This window comes from Theropithecus gelada, chromosome 7a, assembly GCF_003255815.1.
Source record: "Theropithecus gelada isolate Dixy chromosome 7a, Tgel_1.0, whole genome shotgun sequence".
In the NCBI taxonomy this organism is placed as follows: domain Eukaryota; kingdom Metazoa; phylum Chordata; class Mammalia; order Primates; family Cercopithecidae; genus Theropithecus; species Theropithecus gelada.
The window spans coordinates 17,113,418-17,136,003 of NC_037674.1; the positions used below are offsets into that span (position 1 = coordinate 17,113,418).

General features: G+C 38.5%; 1 protein-coding gene across 3 annotated transcripts in view; it reads left to right on the plus strand.

Annotated features, from left to right (window-relative positions):
* Nucleotides 1-22,586, plus strand: part of MGA (MGA, MAX dimerization protein) — a 106,776-nt gene that overhangs the window by 54,334 nt on the left and 29,856 nt on the right. For all 3 annotated transcript variants that reach the window (XM_025390742.1, XM_025390744.1, XM_025390743.1), the window contains exons 9-13: nucleotides 431-779; nucleotides 9,371-9,597; nucleotides 11,341-11,526; nucleotides 17,779-17,851; nucleotides 19,440-19,957. In XM_025390742.1, coding sequence (XP_025246527.1) covers nucleotides 431-779; nucleotides 9,371-9,597; nucleotides 11,341-11,526; nucleotides 17,779-17,851; nucleotides 19,440-19,957 — 1,353 coding nt within the window. The remainder of the gene's footprint in view (nucleotides 1-430; nucleotides 780-9,370; nucleotides 9,598-11,340; nucleotides 11,527-17,778; nucleotides 17,852-19,439; nucleotides 19,958-22,586) is intronic.

Below are 22,586 nucleotides of genomic sequence, written 5' to 3' on the forward strand. Positions count from 1 at the left end.
AAATAGTAAATATTTAAGGCTTTGCAGACCATACACCCTGTAGCAGTTACCGAACTCTGCTGTTGTAGTTCTTCAGACGGTATGTGTATGAATTAACCTGGCTGCGTTCCAGTGAAACTTTATGACACAGGCTGGATTTGGCCCATGGGTCTCACCCTTTGTTAATCTTTGCCTTAGAACATTATGTGTAATTTATATTGAAAATAAACCCATCCTTGATCGTTTTGCTGATAATTGTCTGTACTAAACATTAGAATGGCAGATTGTTTAGAGCCCTGGTTATATTCATGTTCTGTCCTTTGAATCTGCATTAATCCTGTGCTGTTAGTACTTAAAGTCAGAGAGTAATGTAGTCCAGTATATGACCATAAATTGTTGGGGGTGTGGGGGGATGGTTTAGTGGAATTACAATTTTCTACTTTGACTTTAGGCATCCCTCAAAACTAAACCTATCCACACAATTATAAGGAAACGAGCCCCTCCCTGCAACAATGACTTCTGTCGACTGGGTTGTGTATGTTCCAGTCTAGCTTTGGAGAAGCGCCAGCCTGCTCACTGCCGCCGACCAGATTGCATGTTTGGTTGTACTTGTTTGAAAAGAAAAGTTGTACTTGTTAAAGGAGGATCCAAAACTAAGCATTTTCAGAGGAAGGCTGCTCATCCTCGAGATCCAGTATTTTATGATACTTTGGGAGAGGAGGCAAGGGAAGAAGAAGAAGGAATCAGGGAGGAGGAGGAACAGTTGAAAGAGAAAAAGAAGAGAAAGAAGCTAGAATACAGTGAGTATTCATTGAGAGTTAAAATTCTGCCGTATCAGTTTTTGGAAAAGTATGGTTATTTTAGAATAATACAGTCTACCTTAATCCCAATCAATTATCCAATAAGAGTTTTGAGACTTATTATCCTTACATGCTCTTTCTGACTGGCTGTCTAGATGCACACACACACACACCTTTTTTAGGTTGAATTGTTCTCTGAAAATTGCTTTTTTGTGCTAAATTGAAATCATACTGTTACTTGGTTTTCTAAAATGCCCTTGACCTTTGAGTTTCTTCCATTTTCTGGATTGTGTGCATGTGCGCGCACACCACAGACACACGTATGTTCCTTGGAAAGACTACAGATGATCCATATAATGCATCATGTTTTCTAAAAGGAGAAGTTTGCAAAAAGACCCTCTGGTCATGGTTGAAGATTTGGGGACAAAGTAGGGGTGTAGTAAAGCTGAACATCATGTACTGTGTTGAAAATTGGGGATTTTTTTGGTGGGAGAGGATAAAATATGATGTAGATGTAGACCCAAGTTATATATTATTTCATTATTGATTTTTTTCATTTCTGTTACATCTTTGTATTTTGTTCAAATGTATTGAAATGATTTTACCACATAATTGAAACAGGTTTCTTAGTTTATCAGGGGATTAATACTCCTTTTTTGGCAATTTATATTTATATTTCCTGTTGCTCTGTACTCATTTCAATCAGAGATGATGATTAATATTTCAGTGTATGTTCCATCATAAGGTCATGTTCTGCTTTCCACGTCAACAATTGTAGATCTAATTTATAATGTTAGTTTTAATGGCTTCATGTTGTTACAATCCCTTTGGTTGGATAGTTAGCCTTTTTGGGTTTTCTTTATTATAAACTGTATGGTGATGAACATCCATGTTCAGGATAGGCTATTAAAGGTGGAATTGTTGTGACAGTGCGTACATGTTAAACATTTGTAGATGTCATTAGAGTTGTACCAACTTTAGACATATGCCAGTAGTCGGATACTGGCTGGTGCCAGTTTTCTGTTCTCTTTTTTTTTTTTTTTTGAGACGGAGTCTAGCTCTGTTGCCCAGGCTGGAGTGCAGTGGCATGATCTCAGGTCACTGCATCCTCCGCCTCCTGGATTCAAGTGGTTCTCCTGCGCCAGCCTCCTGAGTAGCTGCGATTATAGGTGCCCAGCTAATTTTTTTGCATTTTAGTAGAGACGGGGTTTCACCATGTTGCCTAGGCTGGTCTATGAACTCCTGAGCAGTCTTCCTGCATCAGCTTCCCAAAGTGCTAGGATTATAGGCATGAGCCACTGTACCCAGTTAGTTTTCTATTCTAACACTGAATATTTTAAAACTTTTAAAACTGTCATATGGATAGGCAGAAATTGGTATTGTTTTAGATTTGTATTTCTTCTGTGATAGGTGTATTGACCATTTATCATAAACTTTTTTTCTATAAATTGCCTTTTTGAATTCTTTGCTAACTTTTTTTGGAGTATGTTTTTTTCCTTTAGTTTGCAGAAGCTTTATTTTTTCTAGGTTGTAATTTTGTAATTTACATTTTCATTTTGTTCAAGTTTCCCTCCCCCACTGCCCACCACCGCCAGTGAAAAAACAGTGATAGTTAAACTTGGCAGTCTTTTTATGGTTTCTTTCTTTTTTTTTTTTTTTTGAGACAGAGTCTCTCTGGAGTGCAGTGGCGTGATCTCGGCTCACTGCAGCCTCTGCTCTCCCGGTTTCAAGCAATTCTTCTGCCTCAGCCTCCCAAGTGGCTGGGACTACAGGCGTGCACCACCACACCTTACTAATTTTTGTATTTTTCGTAGAGATGGGGTTTCACTATATTGGCCAGGCTGGTCTTGAGCTCCTGACTTTATGATCCGCCCACATCGGCCTCCCAAAGTGCTTGGTTTCTGTCTTTGAAGTCTTGCGTAGAAAGTCTTTCTCTACCTTGAGATTATAAAAATATTTAATTATATTTCTTCTAGTACTTTTTTGGACTAAAAAAATAAGTTGTTAATATATCTGAATTTATTTTATGTGAGATTTGTAGTAGGGAATCACATTTCCCCCAAATGCCTAGCCAATTGTACCATCACTTATTGAGAAATATACTTTTCCTACTGAATTAAAATGTCACCTGTAATAAAATAAATTAAAATATATTAATGCCTGGATCTCTTTCTGGCCTCTCCTGTTTTGTGACCAGTGCCAGGCTATTCTTATTTCTATTTTAGCATTTAAGTGAGATATAGTGTATTTATATACCTAAATGATCTTTGTGTAAATAAGAATTCAAAGGTTTAAAATGCAGCATAGTGTAGATTTATTAGTTTAGTTCTATCCATATCTCCTTACTGAGTTTACTCCCTTCTTATGCTTATGACAACGCATTTCCATTTCAAAGCAACAAAAATAAGATACAGAAGCCCACATAAGCAGGAATACTGCTTACCTGTTAGGCTTTACTGCTTTTTGATTATTGTCTTCATCCTTTGTCCTATCCTTGACTATAATTAAACACCGATAGCCAATTATCAAAGTATTTTTTGGTTTTCTTACTGTTACAGTTCATTATAAAAAGCAAAGCTTGCTATTCCCTATCTAGGAGCCATCAGTTTTCTTGTGCTGTTAGGGAAGGATGAAAAAGGAGGGATGATATTTTTGTTAACAACTGATATGTAAAAGGAGTAGAAATAGGAAAGAGTTCTTACAGGTAAACATGTTGCTGATACCAAAAATGGACAAGGAAAAAAATATAAAAGCTGGAAAAGTTGAAATCCTTTAGTATGTTTTTCAAAAAGATAGGTGGAAACTGAGGGGAAAAAAAGTAAGTTGTGAAATTGAGGTATAAGCATTTTATTTAGAATGATTGAGTGTAATGACTAAAAATAAACATAAATGGTTAAAAGTAGTCACTTGTGGTCACTGCAACACTGGTTATGATGGAAGACTTGTTTATTTTTATATTCTTTAGCACAGTTTTAATTTTTTTGTGTGTTTTTGTTATGTGGTTAATATATAAATAAAATCAGTATTCTCAATGCATAAAATCTTGGCATTTAATACTTTTTTTGGTCATTGTAACAGACTTAAAATTTTTTTTGTAATGGTTCAATCCATTGCTGGAAAAAAAATGGTTAACATTATTGGACCCTCTTATGCATGACACTCTGTGAGGGTTCTATCATTTAAACCTGCAACCTTATATGATAAGGAGGCTTCATTCTCCGTTTTACAAATGAGCTAATTGAGTGCTTAGTGACTTGTTCTCCAAGGTCGTCATAAAGATACTAAGTGAGTTGTAGGGTACTGCCAAGTTCTCATGCTTTTTCTGCCTTGTAAGATTATAATTTCTGAAATTTTAATTCTGCCTCCTTGTTGTAGACCCATTTGGCCTTTACTTTTATCACCTGCTTATCCTTTGGTTTGTCAAAAAATACTGCTGGCCGTGCAGAGGTACTGTGCCTAGCTATTGTGGGTAGTACCAAGGGAAAGAATAAAACCTGACATTTCTGTTTTCTTAGCCCACTTTATATACCTATAAATTAACTATATAAAGAAAAAAATCAATAAAATTGGTACTTGTAGCCAGACTGAGGAATAAAGAGAATATACTAATTACCAGTATTAGGAATGAAAGGTGACTTCAGACATTGAAAGGATGATATGGCAATATTGTGAACAACTTTATGCCAGTAAATTGGACAACTCAAATGAAATGGCGAAACTCTTTTAAAAGACATAAGGTATAAAACTCACTCAAGAAGAAATAGATGACTGTTTAGCCTTATACTTATTAAAGAATTGAACTTGTAGTGGAAAACACTGCAATAATAATTCTGGTCTGAGTTGCTTCACTGTTGAATTCTACAAAACATTAAAGACTAAATCCCATATGATACAGTCTTCCATAAAATGGTATCATCTTGTGAGACTAGCATTACCCTGATATTCAATCCATAAAAAGACTTTATAAGAAAACTGTAGACTGATAACCCTTATGAACATAGATGTAAAATTTCTAAATAAAAGTTTAGCAACTCAGATCCAACAACATATTTAAAGGATACTGCATCATGGCTAAGTGGGGTGTATCCTAGAAGTGTAGGATTTGTTTAACATTCGAAAAATTAATCATTATACTTTGCCATTACAATGGATTTAAAAATAAAACTATATAATCATCTCAAGATCAATCTATCACACTATATATACATATATATAGTGTATTTATGTAGTATAGATATATGTAGTATTATCTAATTAGGTTCTTAAGAAATTTAAAACACCAGTTTGTGAGGATAAATTCCATTTGTCAGGGCAAACACAGATCACAGGTAGCCCTGGAGCTGAGGAATAGCTTTGATTTTTTGTACAATTTGTGAGTCCACAACTTTCTCATCAATCTTGCACTGCTCTGTAGTCTTGTAGTTCTCTTTTTCTGTGTCAGAGATCTCACCTTCCTGGTGTCTGGGCTTCTGGAGCTGCTTCTTGAAGTGAGCATCAATAAGATGTTTTGGGATTTTTACATTGCTGATGCTAATTTTGGTTGAGGTGGCAATGACAAATTTCTGGTGTGTTCAGACTCCACCTGATTAAGAGATATTTTTGAAAGATTGACAAAATTCGTTTCTGGTAAAAATTCTCAGCACTCTAGGAATAGAAAGGAATTTTCTCAACTGGATAAAAGAATCTTTGAAAAATATTACAATTGACATATTAATGATAAAAGACTTATTGTTCTCTCCCAAAGACTGGGAATGAAGAAGAATGCCCACTTTTACCACTTCTGTTTAACTTTATACACAGGAGGTCCTAGCTGGTGCAGTAAGGCATGATAAAGAGAGAGGTGTCCAGATTGGAAAGGAGGAAGTAAAAATTGGCTTTATTCGTGGATAGGAAAATCCTAGGGAATCTACAAAATAAGCTACTAGAACTGTAAGTCATTTTAATGAGGTTGCAGCATACATTATCAGTATGCACCATGTTTGTACATATAAACAATGAACAATTGGAAATTGAGATAAATTGAGATTAAAAAAAACCATTTAAAATAGCATCCAAAGAGAAGAGACACTTAAGGATAACTTTGATAAAAGATGCCTAAAACCTATATACTAAAAACTACAAGACATTGCTGAGAGTGATGTTAAGAGGCCTAAATAAATGGAAAAATATATTGTTTGTATTTATCAGAAGACACTCTTGGTAAGATACTTTTCACAAATTGGCCTGTAGATCTGCTGATGCTATTCCAATCGAAATCTTAATAGGCTTCTGGGGGATAGAAATTGGCAAGTTTCTAAAATTTTTATGAAAAACAAAGGACTTAGAATAATTCAAACAACTTTGATAAAGAATGTACCTGGCCATGCATGGTGGCTCATGCCTGCAATCCCAGCACTTCGGGAGGCCGAGACTGGTGAATCATCTGAGCTCAGGAGTTCATGACCAGCCTGGGCAACATGGCGAAACCCGGTCTCTACCAAGAATACAAAAAATTAGCCTGGTATGGTGGCATGCACCTGTAGTCCGAGCTGCTCCCGGCTGAGGTGGGAGGATCACTTGAGCCTGGGAGGCAGAGGTTGCAGTGAACTGAAATCATGCCACTGCACTGCAGTCTGGATGACAGAGTGAGACCCTGTCTCAAAAAAAAAAAAAAAGAAAACTTAATGTTTAAATTCTGGTGACATTATAATGTTGTAATTAGTAAATATGTCCATATGTATAAAATACATATTAGGGATTAGAGATAGAAATTTGATTTAGATATGAATATTTGTGTAATTTTACATATAACAGATTAAATGAGATAATTTATATTAATGAATTAATATATTTAAATTGATAACATTTTTTATTAAAAAAAATAACTATCATTAAGTGAATCCTTTTTTTATAGGAAGGGGAGGGACTGATTGAGAAAGGGTTCTGGAATTGATAGCACTGTTCTATTTCTTGTATTGTGTTTATGTGGATGTATAGTTCTTAATATGTATTGAGCTGTATATTGTTTATGTACTTTTTAAATAAATGTTATATTTCATTATAAAGATACTCAAAATGCCTACAGAAATCAGAGGAAGAGGAGCATGGTGTGTTAGTGTGCTGTATTAGCATGGCAGTTCTTGTAGGTCTTCTAAGTGTAATGCTATTCATTTATGGTGCAACTACTATGGACACTGCTAAGAGTGAGGACATGGAATAAGGCAATTAAAACAAATCCATCTCTCTAAGAGGTTACTGTCAATTTGATAAAATGAGTGTGTGGTGAAAAGATACATATTTATTGTAATTTTAAGTCCCACAAGTAACTAAATTCCTGTAATGTTTTAAGTGTCATCAACAAAAGGCTTACTGAGAAGCCAGAAGACAGAGTGATAAAGCTAGGGGATTTGGGGAAGGTAATATATATTAAGAGGCATTTCAATAGAAATGAGGAGACCATTTCTTTGTTAAAACTGTTTTCCATTCTTGGCTCCTGTCAATGAATATGTGCTACTGAGGTTCTTCCCTTAATTCCACCTTTTCCTGCTGAGTGTTGTGTTGTTTTTTCCCTGAGTTTCAGGGAAAGAGTAGGGGAATCTCTAGTGTCATTATAAGGGGGAATGAAGAGGTGCTGTATCTTGAATCTCAGGCTGTAAAAAGGAATCAAGTGAACAGTGGGCCAGTGAGTGTGAGGGATCAGTATCTTCTTCTTGCCTTTGTGAGGAGTCTGTTTTCATGGCTTCAATTCTACTAGTCTCTGCCAATGATAGTCCTGATTTTTAATTCCCATACTATTTTATTTATTTACATATATTTTTGAGAGGGTCTTGCTCTGTCACCCAGGCTGGAGTGCTGTGTCTTGATCATAGCTAACTGTACTGTATCATTGATCTCCCTGGCTCAAGCGATCCTTCCATCTTAGCCTCTGGAGTAGCTAGGACTACAGGTGCATGCCACCATGCCCAGCTAAAGCTTTTTATATTCTGTAGAGACAGGGTCTTGCTATGTTGCCCAGTCTGGTTTTGGACTCCTGGCCTCAAGAGATCCTCCGACCTTGGCTTCTGTATTGGGATTATAGGTGTGAGCTACTGCACCTGGCTCCCTACCCTATTTTTAGTATGTTGTTGTCCTTCCAATTTAAGACATCTTGTAAACAGAACTGAACTCTACCCCTCTCAGCTAGCTCCTTTTATGAACTCCTCTGTTTATTGGAAGCTCCATTTCTCGTTTTTTCCCATTCTGGTGACAGATTAACCATTTCCTACGTATTCACAGTTGAAATTTTAAAATTGTCTTTGCCTGTGAGAGATTAAGAGAAATATGAATAATCATTCTTGGCATCTTAAGAGGTTTTTTGGTTTTTGTTTTTTTTGAAGTACTGTACTGTGTATTTTGTAGCTATTATTTCAAAAGGAAAAGATGAAAAGGGACCTTTGCTTAGTATAATGCTTAGTTTATGAAGGCTTAGAAAATCTTTAAAAGATTATTGATAGAAGTCCAAGACGTCTTGCTTGCCCTAAAGGTGCTTTTGTTTTTGTCTTATAATTAATATGTGTATAAAACAATTAACTACACTGAATAAGAAAGTTTTTACTAAATGTGTGGTAGAACCTCTTAATACCACTTTCACTGGGAGGGCAAACCTCAAAAGACATACTTGTACATACTTACTATACATGCTACCTATTTCCTTTCCTTTTTTTTCTCTTAAGTACCTAACCATATTCCAACACATTTTCCTTATTCGTCACATTGCCTGTCTCGTAAACTTCCCCCAAAAGCTACCTGAGGGCAAGGATTTTTGTCAGTTTTATTCATTGTTGTATCTGCAAAGTCTGATATGTAGTAGAAATTCAAATATTTGAATGCATAAATGAATATTGGTGGCTCACAACTGTAATCTGGCACTTTGGGAGGCCAAGATGGGCAGATCACTTAAGGCCAGGAGTTTGAGACCAGCCTGGCCAACATGACAAAACCCCATCTCTACTAAAATATAAAAATTAGCCAGGTGTGGTGGTGTATGCCTGTAATCCCAGCTACTCAGGTGGCTGAGGCATGAGAATCTCCTGAACCTGGGAGGCAGAGGTTGCCGTGAGCCAAGATCGCGCCACTGCACTCCACTCTGGGTGACAGAACAAGACTGTCTCAAAAAAAAAAAAAAAAAAAAAAAAAATTTTTTTTTTCAGTAAGATCTTGTCTGACTCTGCTAAATATAATAGCATCCGCCTTTTAATTCTTCATTCCTTAATTACCTTGCTCTGTTTTTCTACATGGCTTACCATTACTTGATACTATATATTTATGGGTTTGTCTTCTCCTACTTGATTTTAAACTCTGAGGGCAAGAACTTTGTTTTATTCATAGCTGTGTTCATTCTAGTGCCTAAAACGGTATCTGGTTGATGGCTGGTGTTCAACAAATATTTATAGATGAATAAATTAAAAGTATATGAATGCAACTAAATGCCCTTTTTTTGAGGGGGGTATCTACTTGATTGTTTTAATGAGTTACTGCCTTTTGTGAAGGAGCATATTTTGTTTTGTCAGTGCCTCAGTATTGATCGTTTGTTGCGAAAAGCACCTAAAATCTTACCCTTCTTTTTTGTTAAGCTATATGTGAAACAGAGCCTGAACAGCCTGTTCGACATTACCCATTATGGGTAAAAGTAGAAGGTGAAGTAGATCCAGAACCAGTTTATATCCCCACACCTTCTGTCATTGAGCCTATGAAACCATTGTTATTGCCTCAGCCAGAAGTTTTATCTCCTACTGTGAAGGGCAAACTGCTCACTGGAATTAAATCTGCACGGTCATACATTCCCAGACCCAATCCCGTGGTAAGTTTGGAATTTAATCTTTCATTATGAGTTACCAAAGTCGCATGTAAAGATGATGTGTTTCAACTAAATTTTTGGTTGATATTTTGTGAATCATTTTGCTTTCAGTAATACGTTTATAAGACATCTTCCTTTCTGGTTTAATCAGTGCTGGCACTTTAAAAATGTCTTAAAAGTAGAAATGAGTAGTAGTAATTTTAAAAAACAGCCATCTTCTCTTCAAGAAGATCATAGAAAGATGGGCTTTTTTACATGACTTGGAAAAAGTTTTAAAAGATACTGCTCCTGTATTGTAGAATATTAATAGTCAAGATAAGCAGTATATATTATTAGTAGGAAAACGTGAGGAAAAGCTTTTAAAAGCAAATTTAAAAATGCACAATAATATCAGTAAAGTTTAAGATTTAAAGTAACAGTTGATATAATATGACTGAAGACTGGTAGGTAAAAGTAGGAAGTTATTCATTGTGTTAATGGCTTAAGCAAGTCTTATTATCAAATCCATATATCCTACTAGTCCATTAGATTGAAGAAAAATCCTATACTACGATGCTACTGAATATGGTCTCTGTAGCAGAGCTATTATAGCGTAAAACTGTTTGTTTCTGGCCTGTGATGGAATAGGCAAGGGTAGGCTGGGCGCGGTGGCTCACACTTGTAATCCCAGCACTTTGGGAGGCTGAGGCGCGTAGATCACCTGAGGTCGGGAGTTTTGAGACCAGCCTGGCCAACATGGTGAAACCCCGTCTCTACTAAAAATACAAAAAATTAACCCTGTGTGGTGGCTCATGCCTATGATCCCAGCTACTCGGGAGGCTGAGGCAGGAGAATCGCTTGAACCTGGGAGGCGGAGGTTGTGGTGAGCTGAGATTGTACCACTGCATTCCAGCCTGGATGACAGAGCAAGACTCCATCTGAAAAACAACAACAAAACCTGAAAAAGGCAAGAGTTAGGGCCGCTGATCTCCACGCAGTCAAAATTCTGCATGTAACTTTCAGCTCCCCTAAAACTGAACAATAGTGTACTGTTGACTGGAAGCCTTACCAATAACGTAAACAGTCAACACATATTTGTATGTTATATATAGTAGGTACTATATTCTTACAATAAAGTGAGCTGTGGAAAAGAAAATGTTACTAAGAAAATAAGGGAAAGAAAGTGTTGTTATTGTTCATTAGTGGATCATCATAAAGGTCTTCATACTCACTGTCTTCACATAGAGTAGTCTGAGGAGGAAGAGGAAGGGTTGATTTTACTGTCTTGGTGACAGAGGTGTAAGAAAATCCCTATGTGAGTGGACCCACATAGTTCAAACCTGTGTTGTTCAGGGGTCAACTGTATAGAAAAGAAGAGTAAATATTTAGAAATTTCTACAGCAAGTTGATTAGACTGAATCTAATATTTAAAAAACCTTGCATTTTATATGTTTTTAGTTTTTCTAGTAATTTATTGTATTTACTAAAGTGTTAGTCTATGATGGACTGGTAATTAGGAATGTATCCTTCATCATAGGTAATTTGAAATGCACTGTTCTGGTATGATCTGAAATTTCCTGATAGAGAACTGGATCCGTTCTGACTATCCTAAGATTAGGGCTTATGAACTGTACTTGTGCTATTTGATTTTAAAGTTGGCATTAAAAAATTTCAACTATTGTAATAGAAAAAAAACATTCGTTTTGTTTTGGGTTCTTGGGGAGTTTTTCCCATTGTATGTAATGTTTTGTTGTATGAAATTTACAGATTCGGGAAGAGGACAAAGATCCCGTCTACTTGTACTTTGAAAGTATGATGACTTGTGCTCGAGTTCGAGTGTATGAGCGAAAAAAAGAGGACCAGAGACAACCGTCTTCTTCCTCCTCCCCATCTCCATCATTTCAGCAGCAGAGTTTATGTCATTCTAGCCCTGAGAACCATAGTAATGGAAAGGTGAGTTTCTTGTTGCGTAATTTCTTTTCAATTTCTAATTCCCTGTTTTTGGTGTTAAGATTTGCATTACTATCAGAATAATTAATCTACTAATTATCCTACAGGGTAGAGAAGTTATATGTGACATGTTTATCAGTTTATTTTTCTGTGTACCTATTGTATGATATGTCCCTTAGGGTTATTACAAGTATTATTCTTTCTTGGTTGGGCGCCGTGGGTCATGCCTCTAATCCCAACACTTTGGGACGCTGAGGCAGGAGGATCAGTTGAGCCCAGGATTTCAAGACTAGCCTGACCAATATGGTGAAACCCTGTCTTTACTAAAAATACAAAAAAAAATTAGCTGGGCCTGGTTTCGCATGCCTGTAAACCCAGCTACTTGGGGCGCTGAGGAATGAGAATTGCTTGAACTTGGGAGGCGGAGGTTGGAGGTTGCAGTGAGCTGGTATCATGCCACTTTACTCCAGCTTGGGTGACAGAGTGAGACTCTGTTTAAAAATATATATATATTGCCCTTTCCGCCATCTTTCCGCGCCACTAAAATGGTGCGCATGAATGTCCTGGCTGATGCTCTCAAGAGCATCAACAATGCCGAAAAGAGAGGCAAACGCCAGGTGCTTATTAGGCCGTGCTCCAAAGTCATCGTCCGGTTTCTCACTCTGATGATGAAGCATGGTTACATTGGCGAATTTGAAATCATTGATGATCACAGAGCTGGGAAAATTGTTGTGAACCTTATAGGCAGGCTAAACAGGTGTGGAGTGATCAGCGCCAGATTTGATGTGCAACTCAAAGGAAAAATGGCAGAATAACCTGCTTCCATCCCGCCAGTTTGGTTTCATTGTACTGACAACCTCAGCTGGCATCATGGACCATGAAGCAAGATGAAAACACACAGGAGGGAAAATCCTGGGATTCTTTTTCTAGGAATGTAATACATACATTAACAAATAAAAAATCTCATGGGAAAAAAAAAAAAAAAAATATATATATATATATATATAAAATTCTTTTTCTTTTCTTTTTTTTTTTTTTTTGTTATAATAATCTTTTATTTATTTATTTATTTTGAGATGGAGTTAATTTTTTTTTTTTTTTTTGAGACGGAGTCTGGCTCTGTTGCCCAGGCTGGAGTGCAGTGGCCGGATCTCAGCTCACTGCAAGCTCCGCCTCCCGGGTTCACGCCATTCTCCTGCCTCAGCCTCCCGAGTAGCTGGGACTACAGGCGCCCGCCACCTCGCCTGGCTAATTTTTTTTGTATTTTAGTAGAGACGGGGTTTCACCGTGTTAGCCAGGATGGTCTCGATCTCCTGAACTCGTGATCCGCCCGTCTCGGCCTCCCAAAGTGCTGGGATTACAGGCTTGAGCCACCGCGCCCGGCCTTTTTTTTTTTTTTAAAGACGGAGTCTCACTCTGTCGCCCAGGCTGGAGTGCAGTGGCGTGATCTCGGCTCACTGCAAGCTCCGCCTCCTGGGTTCATGCCATTCTCCTGCCTCAGCCTCCCGAGTAGCTGGGACTACAGGCGCCCGCCACCATACCCGGCTAATTTTTTGTATTTTTTAGTAGAGACGGGGTTTCACCATGTTAGCCAGGCTGGTCTCCATCTCCTGAACTCATGATCCGCCCGCCTTGGCCTCCCAAAGTGCGGGGATTACAGGCGTGAGCCACCGTGCCTGGCCTGAGATGGAGTTTTGCTCTTGTTGCCCAGGCTGGCATGCAATGGTACGGTCTCGGCTCAGTGCAACCTCTGCCTCCCAGGTACAAGCGATTCTCCTCCCTCAGCCTCCCGGGTAGCTGGAAATACAGGTGCCTGCCACCACATCTAGCTATTTTTTGTATTTTTAGTAGAGACAGGGTTCCACTATGTTGTCCAGGCTGGTCTTGAACTCCTGACCTCAGATGATCCACCCGTCTCAGCCTCCCAAAGTGCTGGGATTACAGGCGTGAGCCACTGCACCCGGCCACATTTGCCCCCAGCACTTTGGGAGGCCGAGGTGGGCTGATCGAGACTAGCCTGGCCAACATGGTGAAACCCCATCCCTAGAAAAAATGCAAAAAATTAGCTGGGAGTGGTGGTGGGCGCCTGTAATCCCAGCTATTTGGGAGGCTGAGGCAGTAGAATCACTTGAACACAGGAGACCGAGGTTGCACTGAGCTGAGGCCACATTGCACTCCAGCCTGGGCAACAAGAGCAAAACTTCATCTCAAAAGAAAAAAAAGAAAAATGTAATTATGCACTGGTTATCAAGAAAGTTAACTCAATAATAGGGAATAGTTTTCAAATATGCAGCCTGTACCAACAAAATCCTATATGATTTATGCAGTCGTTCAAGCAAACACAAGAAAATTGGTTCAATTTCTATGAATTATCAAGAGGAAAGGAAAACATGCCCTTCTATCTCAAATAAATCAATCAGGTTTGAATGACAGCTTTTTTGGATATAATAAAGACATACATGCACACAATAAAGACAAAATGTGTCTTCCCATTCAGAAACACTTCCTCTTTTAGTCCATTATATACTTTGCATAATCTTGTGTAGTAAGTCTTTGCTGCAAATGATAATATTCAAAGTAAATCCCTCCTCGTTTAGTGTCCTAAGAAGCCAATAGTTGCAGCAATTTGAGCATTAAATAATATTCCAATGCTGTTATCAGGCAAGTAAACGCTGAGGCTGTAAAAAGAAGAAACTATGTTAAAAGTCATGTATTTGTGATTATTTTACAGAGATAAAGAGGATAATGTTATCCTTAAGTGGAGAGCAAAATACAAAGGACATCCAACCAATTTTCTCTCCTGCATTTTTCATTCCGTGGAAAATTAAGGATGAAAGACATTCTTAAGGGCAACATTAATACCAGTTCTTCTTAAAAACTCCTGTATTTTAAAACAAAATAAGGATGACAGTAATTTAAAAATGTAAATTATATGTAATTTAGAACCTATAAACAGTATTTAAAATTATTAACACATTATTAATGACCACTTTAATTATAAGTTCTAATTTCAGATCTCATGATAAATAAAAACTTTGTTACCTATATTAAAAAATTATGTAGTTAAGCTAGTAGAATAAACATCTATGTATGCAGAGAAATTTTTAATTACCTTTTTAGTATATTTTAAAATAATTTCTCTCATAATTATTTTAAACATTTTAATAAAAACTCTTTAAACTCAATGAGGTAGAAGGAAAGACAGAAAAAGCATCATGTTTTTAAAGTAGTTAATATACTAGTTTTACTTTGTTACATCATTTTGGATTAAAAAAACTTCTGTTTTCCCAGCTTTCAGGAGGTAGATCTGGCTTTTAGGGACTTTTAGGGACTCCCTAGTCTCCAGTTTAAAATACCCATGAATTAATTTTTAAGAAGGACAAACTTTTATGAATAAAGACACAAGAAGTTAGTTTTTCAAAGTAAAGTTATTCATAGCAAATAATCCTAATTATACACTATGACATTTGATCCCAGTACTAACTGAAACTTGGTTAATAAGATCATTTTCTCAATTTTAAGAAATGGAATTAGGCATCTCTTTAACATGTGGGGAAGCAGGACATTTGAGAAGTAATAACACCAATGAGAGTTTTTTGTGTAACTGCAAGTGGGCAATTATACATTCTCCCATTTGATCCTGCTACTGTTCACCATGTGTCAGGTAGTGTGCCAGTGTGCTGTGCAGTTAAATGTACTACCTTATTTAACCATATGAGGTTGGTGGTATTATCCCCATTGCACACATGAGGCAATAAAGGCCTAAGTTATATTGCTAGCAAGCAGTGAAGCCAGGATTTAAGACTAAGTATACTTGACACCAAAGGTGTCGTTTTTTTTGTTTTTTTTTGTTTTTAAAAGAAAAAGCCCCCAAAATCCATTTTGTTATCCTGTTTTTGAGGCAGAGTCTTGCTGTGTCCCCCAGGCTGGAGTGCTGTAGCCCAGCCTCAGCTCACTGCAAGCTCCGCCTCCCGGTTCACACCATTCTCCTGCCTCAGCCTCCTGAGTAGCTGGGACTACAGGCGCCGGCCCCCACGCCCGGCTAATTTTTTGTATTTTTAGTAGAGACAGGGTTTCACCGTGTTAGCCAGGATGGTCTCTATCTCCTGACCTCGTGATCCGCCCACCTTGGCCTCCCAAAGTGCTGGGATTACAGGCGTGAACCACTGTGCCTGGCCTGTTATCCTTATTATACCCTGTGGCACCCGAAAGACTCAGTCTGTCATTTACTTGAGCCACATAATGCTATCTAGATGGTTATATCCTCTGCTAATGCAGGAGCTGATAAATTTTTAGATAACCAAGTGAATACTTACTCATTGTGAGGTGGGAGGTATTTTAGTCCTTCATTTAAATTTGCTGTTTATCCTCTGTGGCCTGTCTAGGGAGACATTCTACATATATGTAAAATGCTTAGGTCAGCATGTGCCTGGTGCATTTTAAATACCCTGTAAACACTAGCTTTCATTATTATCTGCCCAGAACAAAATCTGCTATTAATACGTTAACTACATAGATTAAATGGAAACTGCCATTATCCTACATCTCTTGCCTCCTTGGTAACAGTGTTCTGGGTCAAAGGATGGTGTCTGATCCAAGATGAACCATTCAGACTCCTTTCCTAGGATTTTAAAAATTGGAACTAAGGGCTGCTCTGTCTATGGAGTAACCATTTTTTTATTCCTCTCTTTTTTTTTTTTTTTTTAAAGATGGAGTCTCGCTCAGCTGCCCAGGCTAGAGTGCAACCACTGTCTCTGGGGTTCAAGTGATTCTCCCGTCTCAGCCTCCCGAGTAGCTAGCATTACAGGCGGACGCCACCATGCCCGGCTAATTTTTATATTTTAGTAGAGACGGGATTTTACCATGTTGACCAAGCTGGTCTTGAACTCCTGACCTCGGGTGATCCGCCTACCTTGGCCTCCCAAAGTGCTAGGATTACAGGCGTGAGCCGCCACGTCCAGCCTATTCCTCTACTTTCTTAATTTGCTTTCACTTAAAAAAATTGGAACTAAGGAAAGAGGGCAGTCTCTCCTGATTAGTGAAAGTGGAATGATAAAAGAGTCTAGGTGGCAATCTTTCCAACCCATGGAGGAAGCTGGTATGAGAAACTTGAGGCACACATTCACAGATAATTTAAAGAATAAGTTCTGATTCCAGTTACCCTTGTAGTTAGGCTATACCTCTCCCTTTCCATGGTTCAGCTGATGGCTGGGGCTCCACCTTCACTTGTACTGCCACCTCAACATCAGTGGTGACTACCCAGAAAACCACTAAAGGGTATAAATCAGCAGTTTTCTTTTAAACAGCAATTTGTTAATAATGACAAAAACAAAAAAATTTAAATGTACATATCTTTTTGACCCTAAATTTTAAGTGTACATAGCATGAGGGCACAAAGATATGTGCGTGTATGTGTGTTTACTCAAACATACACATATATATGACTGTTCAGTGCACTGTTGTCCTCACTAATGAGAAATTGGAGGCAGAATGCCTGTTAATAGAGGATTTGGTAAATTAAAAAGTATTATTCTTTCTGATCCTGGAGTAATTTTTAAAAATTCTGGTTTTATTTGTTTATCTGTAATTATTAGGGTGTGCATCCTTCCACATTGGCAAATTTTCTTTCTTTCTCACTTTTTTTTTTTTGAGATAGGGCCTCACTGTGTCACCCAGGCTGAAGTGCAGTGGCGCAGTCTCGGCTCACTGCAACCTTCACCTCCCTGGCTCACGCGATCCTTCTGTCTCAGCCTCCCAACTAACTGGGACTATAGGTGTGTGCCACCATTTGTGGCTAAGCTTTTGTATTTTTTGTATAGATGGAGTTTTGCCATGTTGGCCAGGCTGGTTTTGAACTCCTAGGCTCAAGTGATCTGCCCACCTTGGCCTCTCAGAATGCTGGGATTACAGGCATGAGCCACCGAGACTGGCCTCAACTGGTGAATTTTCTGAATAGCTGCAGTTTGTTTTGTTGAACAGCAAATAAATATGTTTCCCTCTTTACTATAAAGTACAATGTGAATTATTTTCTTGATGACTCAGTTACTATCAGGGACATTAGGGAACAAAGCTACGTGTTTTTGCCCAGGGTTTTATATGATAGTAGTGTAGCTGTGGATGTGGATTGAAGCTGTTGACATTTTAGTCATTCTAATGATTTAAACTTCCATGAGAGATTTAATGCTTTTGTCCAAGTTTCTGTGGGTATTGAATATATGTTAAGTTAAAGTATTTCTGTGTTACTGTCTCCTTCAGGAACCTGACTGTGAACAGCAGCCCTTAAAACAACTCACCTGTGACTTGGAGGATGATTCTGATAAATTACAAGGTCAGAATGAACACTAGATCTTAACATTTGGTAGAAATTATTCAGATCTAGATTATATTAATAATGGGAGAAAACCCAAAGCATCAATTCAGAATATGTCTGGTTACCCTGTTTGAAACTTATGCCAAAAACAAGGACAATAAGTAAAAGGTTTTTTTCCCCATTATTTGGTCTGTTAACACTCCTGCTCTCAAAAATAAAAGAAAATTCGTTCATGTTGGTATAGCATGTTGTTGCAAGAGACATTTAGGATGAGGTCAGTGAATTTTTTTTTTAACTTCTTTCCAAACCTCAGCAATATTGGCATCATTAGCTATTGGTCCTCCATCACTGCCACCTCTGGGGAAATCTAGAAGGAGAAAAGGAAGGGAATATTACTGTGATTTACTAGTCGAGGCTACTATCAGAATTACTCTGATGAGAGGTAGTGGTCAGGGAGTTAACAATTTGTTTTTGGTTATGCTTCCTGAGACTTCTGACACTTAAGCAGCAGGGCTTCCTAACTTCTTAAAAAATGTCATGGTACGTACAAATAATTATAATGTTTCTATAGCACATTGAGGTAAGTGGAGGAGGCTGCTAGGGTGGAGGGAACCTGCCTGAAAGTGTGAGCACCCTGAGAGGATTGTGGGGGCCCTTAACATACCAGTACACTCATTGGGAAGCTGTACTAAGGAAATCCAGGAGTCTAGTGAAATACGTATCTAGTCAACATGTTGCCATGGATGGAATACTTCGGGGAGTTGAGTGGTCTGCATAGAATGTAGAAATGGAGCAATCGTATCTAGAAGCACAGAATTAATTCAGAAGTATTTGCAGTAGAAATTAGAGGTAGAGTGCACTTAAAATCAGAATACTACAGCTGGGTGCAGTGGCTCACGCTGTAATCCCAGCACTTTGGGAGGCTGAGGCAGGCAGATCACGAGGTCAAGAGATCCAAGACCATCCTGGCCAACATGGTGAAACCCCGTATCTACTAAAAATACAAAAACTAGCTGGGCGTGGTGGCGCACTCCTGTAGTCCCAGCTACTTGGGAGACTGAGGCAGGAGAATCACTTGAACCTGGGAGGCAGAGGTTGCAGTGAGCCGAGATCACGCCACTGTACTCCAACCTGATGACAGAGCTAGACTTCGTCTCCCAAAAAAAAAAAAGAAAAATCAGAATACTATTTTTCTGGCTGTTCTTTAGGATTGACTCTAATCTTTACATGTTTCAAAGCATCTTGTAAGTAGCTTCACTTTGCCTATATGGATAGCAAAATAGTAACCTATACCAGTGAAGCTTAACCTTGGTTATAGGTCATGGTTTCTTTGCAAGCTAACTCTACTGTAATAATTGTGGCATTTAGAGCAGTGTTAAGGGAGCTCCCTGTTAGAGCCCAGTCACCAGGATAATGAGGACTATTGTAGTCTTATTCTCTGGAACTTCTTCTTCCTGGAAAACTCCCAAATTGTGAAAGTTAATACATGTTAAATTACTACTGTGAAAGAACATGAGAATGTGGCAGTTTTTTTCAGAGTTCCATACAAAATGCTGGGATGCAGAAATCTTTCAACTTTTTATTTATTATTATTATTTTTCATCAGAAAAGAGCTGGAAGTCTCCCTGCAATGAAGGGGAATCCTCTTCTACTTCTTATATGCATCAGAGGTCACCTGGTGGTCCCACTAAACTGATTGAGATCATCTCAGACTGCAACTGGGAGGAGGATCGGAACAAGATTTTGAGCATCTTATCCCAGCACATCAATAGCAACATGCCACAATCACTTAAGGTGGGCAGCTTCATCATTGAGTTGGCTTCTCAGCGAAAGAGCCGGGGTGAGAAGAACCCTCCTGTTTATTCTTCTCGTGTGAAAATCTCTATGCCATCATGTCAAGACCAAGATGATATGGCTGAGAAATCTGGATCAGAGACTCCTGATGGTCCATTGTCCCCTGGGAAAATGGAGGATATCTCTCCTGTGCAGACAGATGCCCTGGATTCAGTGAGGGAGAGATTACATGGAGGCAAAGGTCTGCCTTTTTATGCAGGGCTTTCTCCTGCAGGGAAGCTTGTGGCCTATAAACGTAAACCCAGTTCAAGTACATCTGGACTTATCCAGGTGAGAATTATCTTTAATCTGGGTATAGCACCTTTTTATACCTAGGTAGCATCATGATTTTTCAGAGCCCTTTATGGTCCTGATATCCTTTATCTTTACATTTCCTGGGAACTGGGTGACAAAATTATTATCTCTTTTTGTAATAGGCCTAGTTTAGATGCATACCTAGAGTGAATTTTTGTCACATTTATGAACAGAAATGTAGAGCCTTGTATTAGTTTATAATTTTCTTTCTAATCTTCCCAGAAAGTTACTCTTCATAAACTTTATTGCCTGCGGGCTCTAGTGATACTTTGACAATAAAGCAAGGATAATCAGGGATTCAGTCTAGCTCTTGGAATTTATTATTAGTAGATAGGTTTCAAAACAAAACCATGGTTAGAATGGTTAGGTGTAAGTGGAAGATGAAATTGACTTAAAGATAGGCAATGTATGTTTAGAAACTTGGGGAAATTTTTCATTTTTAAAATTTTATTTATTATTTATTTAGCGCAATCTTGGCTCATAGCAACCTCTGCCTCCTGGGTTCAAGCGATTCTTTGTGCCTCAGCCTCCCAAGTAGCTGGGATTACAGGCATGTGACACCACACCTGGCTAATTTTGTGTGTGTGCGTGGTTTTTTTTTTTGTTTCTTGGTTTTTTTTTAAGTAGAGACAGGGTTTCGCCATGTTGTGCAAGCTGATCTCGAACTTCTGAGCTCTGGTGATCCACCCACCTTGACCTCCCAAAGTGCTAGGATTACAGGTGTGAGCCACCATGCCCAGCTGAAAATTTTAATTTAGTAAGGTGTTATTTAAATACAAGAGTAAAAATTGAGCCATATTTACTTAATTATATATTTTCTTTATTTGATTCATAGGGGTTTTGTCAGTGTAATCGTTGTAGGACAAATATCTCTATCTTTGATATTTAGTAATTCACGCAGGTTGTATTAGTAAAATTATACTGGCATATAGAAAATTTGAAACGAGATGTTCTGAATTAATGTCATAGTCAAAAAGGTTTTTCTAGCTGAGCACGGTTGCTCACACCTGTAATCCCAGCACTTTGGGAGGCCGAGGTGGTGGATCACCTGAGGTCAGAAGTTTGAGACTAGCCTGGCTGACATGGCGAAACCCCATTTCTACTAAAAATAAAAAAGCTCAGCATGGTGGCGCGGGCCTGTAATCCCAGCTTCTCGGGAGGCTGAGGCAGGGGAATCATTTGAACCTGGGAGGTGGAGATTGCAGTGAGCTGAGATTGTGCCACTGTACTCCAGGCTGGGCAACAGAGGGAGACTGTCTCCAAAAAACAAACAAACAAACAAACAAAAAAACATATTAAAGTAGCAAATGTGTGGAAGTGCCTGATATTATTGCGACTTGACTTTCATTAGATTGGCTGCTTCTAAGTCACTAAGGACTTCTGCATTAATAATATGATTGATCTAGGCTGGGCGTGCTGGCTCACGCCTGTAATCCCAGCACTTTGGGAGGTGAATGCAGGTGGATCGTGAGGTCAGGAGTTCAAGACCAGCCTGACCAACATGGTGAAACCCCATCTCTACTAAAAATACAAAAATCAGCCAGGCATGGTGGTGCACGCCTGTAATCCCAGCTACTCAACAGGCTGAGGCAGGAGAATCGCTTGAACCTGGGTAGCGGAGGTTGCCGTGAACTGAGATTGTGCCTCTGCACTCCAGCTTGGGCAACAGAGCGAGACTCCATCTCAAAAAAGAAAAAATTGTAAGATTGATCTAAGATTGATCTACTTAATTTAAAAACTTTTTATTGCAGTTTACTATTGTGCATGCTATGTAAATACTTCTGTTGATATTTCTTACACTCTTGATGAGGAGAACAGTATTTTCTCTACCTTATTTATTGATTGACACTTTGAAAACAAAGGTTTGGCTGATATAATTTCTAGTGAGACCAGGCTCCCTAAAATACAAGCATGGAAATTTTTTGTTCTCTTCTACCCAGGACTCTCAGAGCCACCATAGAATGTGTCTATATAGGCAGTCCGGCAACTGTAAGATAAACTTTGGGGAAGCTGCAGAGTAGGCTTCAGCACAGTCCCAAGGGAGCCGGGAGGGTATCTGACCTGTTTCCATATAGCCTAAAAAGTTACAGTAAAGTTTACTTTCAGGGGGAATGATCACATTCTTTGTACCAAACTCAAGGCAGAGATATTCTTGATCTCTGTGGGAATAATCATAATTTTACCAAAGTAGCAAAGAGTAATTTTGTTTTGTGTCTCTGAAGATGGAGTTGCTTGCTGTAGCTAGTCTCCTCACCAATTCCCTATTAGAGAGTAGATTCTACCTCACTCCATCTCCCCCGACCCCCAGCTTTTAAATGGTGAAAAGGCGATGTAGAAAAGGTTATCTTCTCTAGAGTTGCCTGGCAATATGACCTAGAGAACATGGGTAGAGACTTGGGAAGTTTTTGTTTTCTTTCTTTTAAAAAAAAAAAAAAGAAGAAATCAATCCCCACAAAAAACAACTGTGCTGGTACCCGTGATGGGCAGTCCAATCAACTCAGGCAGCAGAGGGAATCTTTACTTCATTTGTTAGTTCACTTTCTTCTGACCGTTTAGTTAATTATATCTAGAATTAGAATGAGTTTCTACCAACATTCATTTTGAA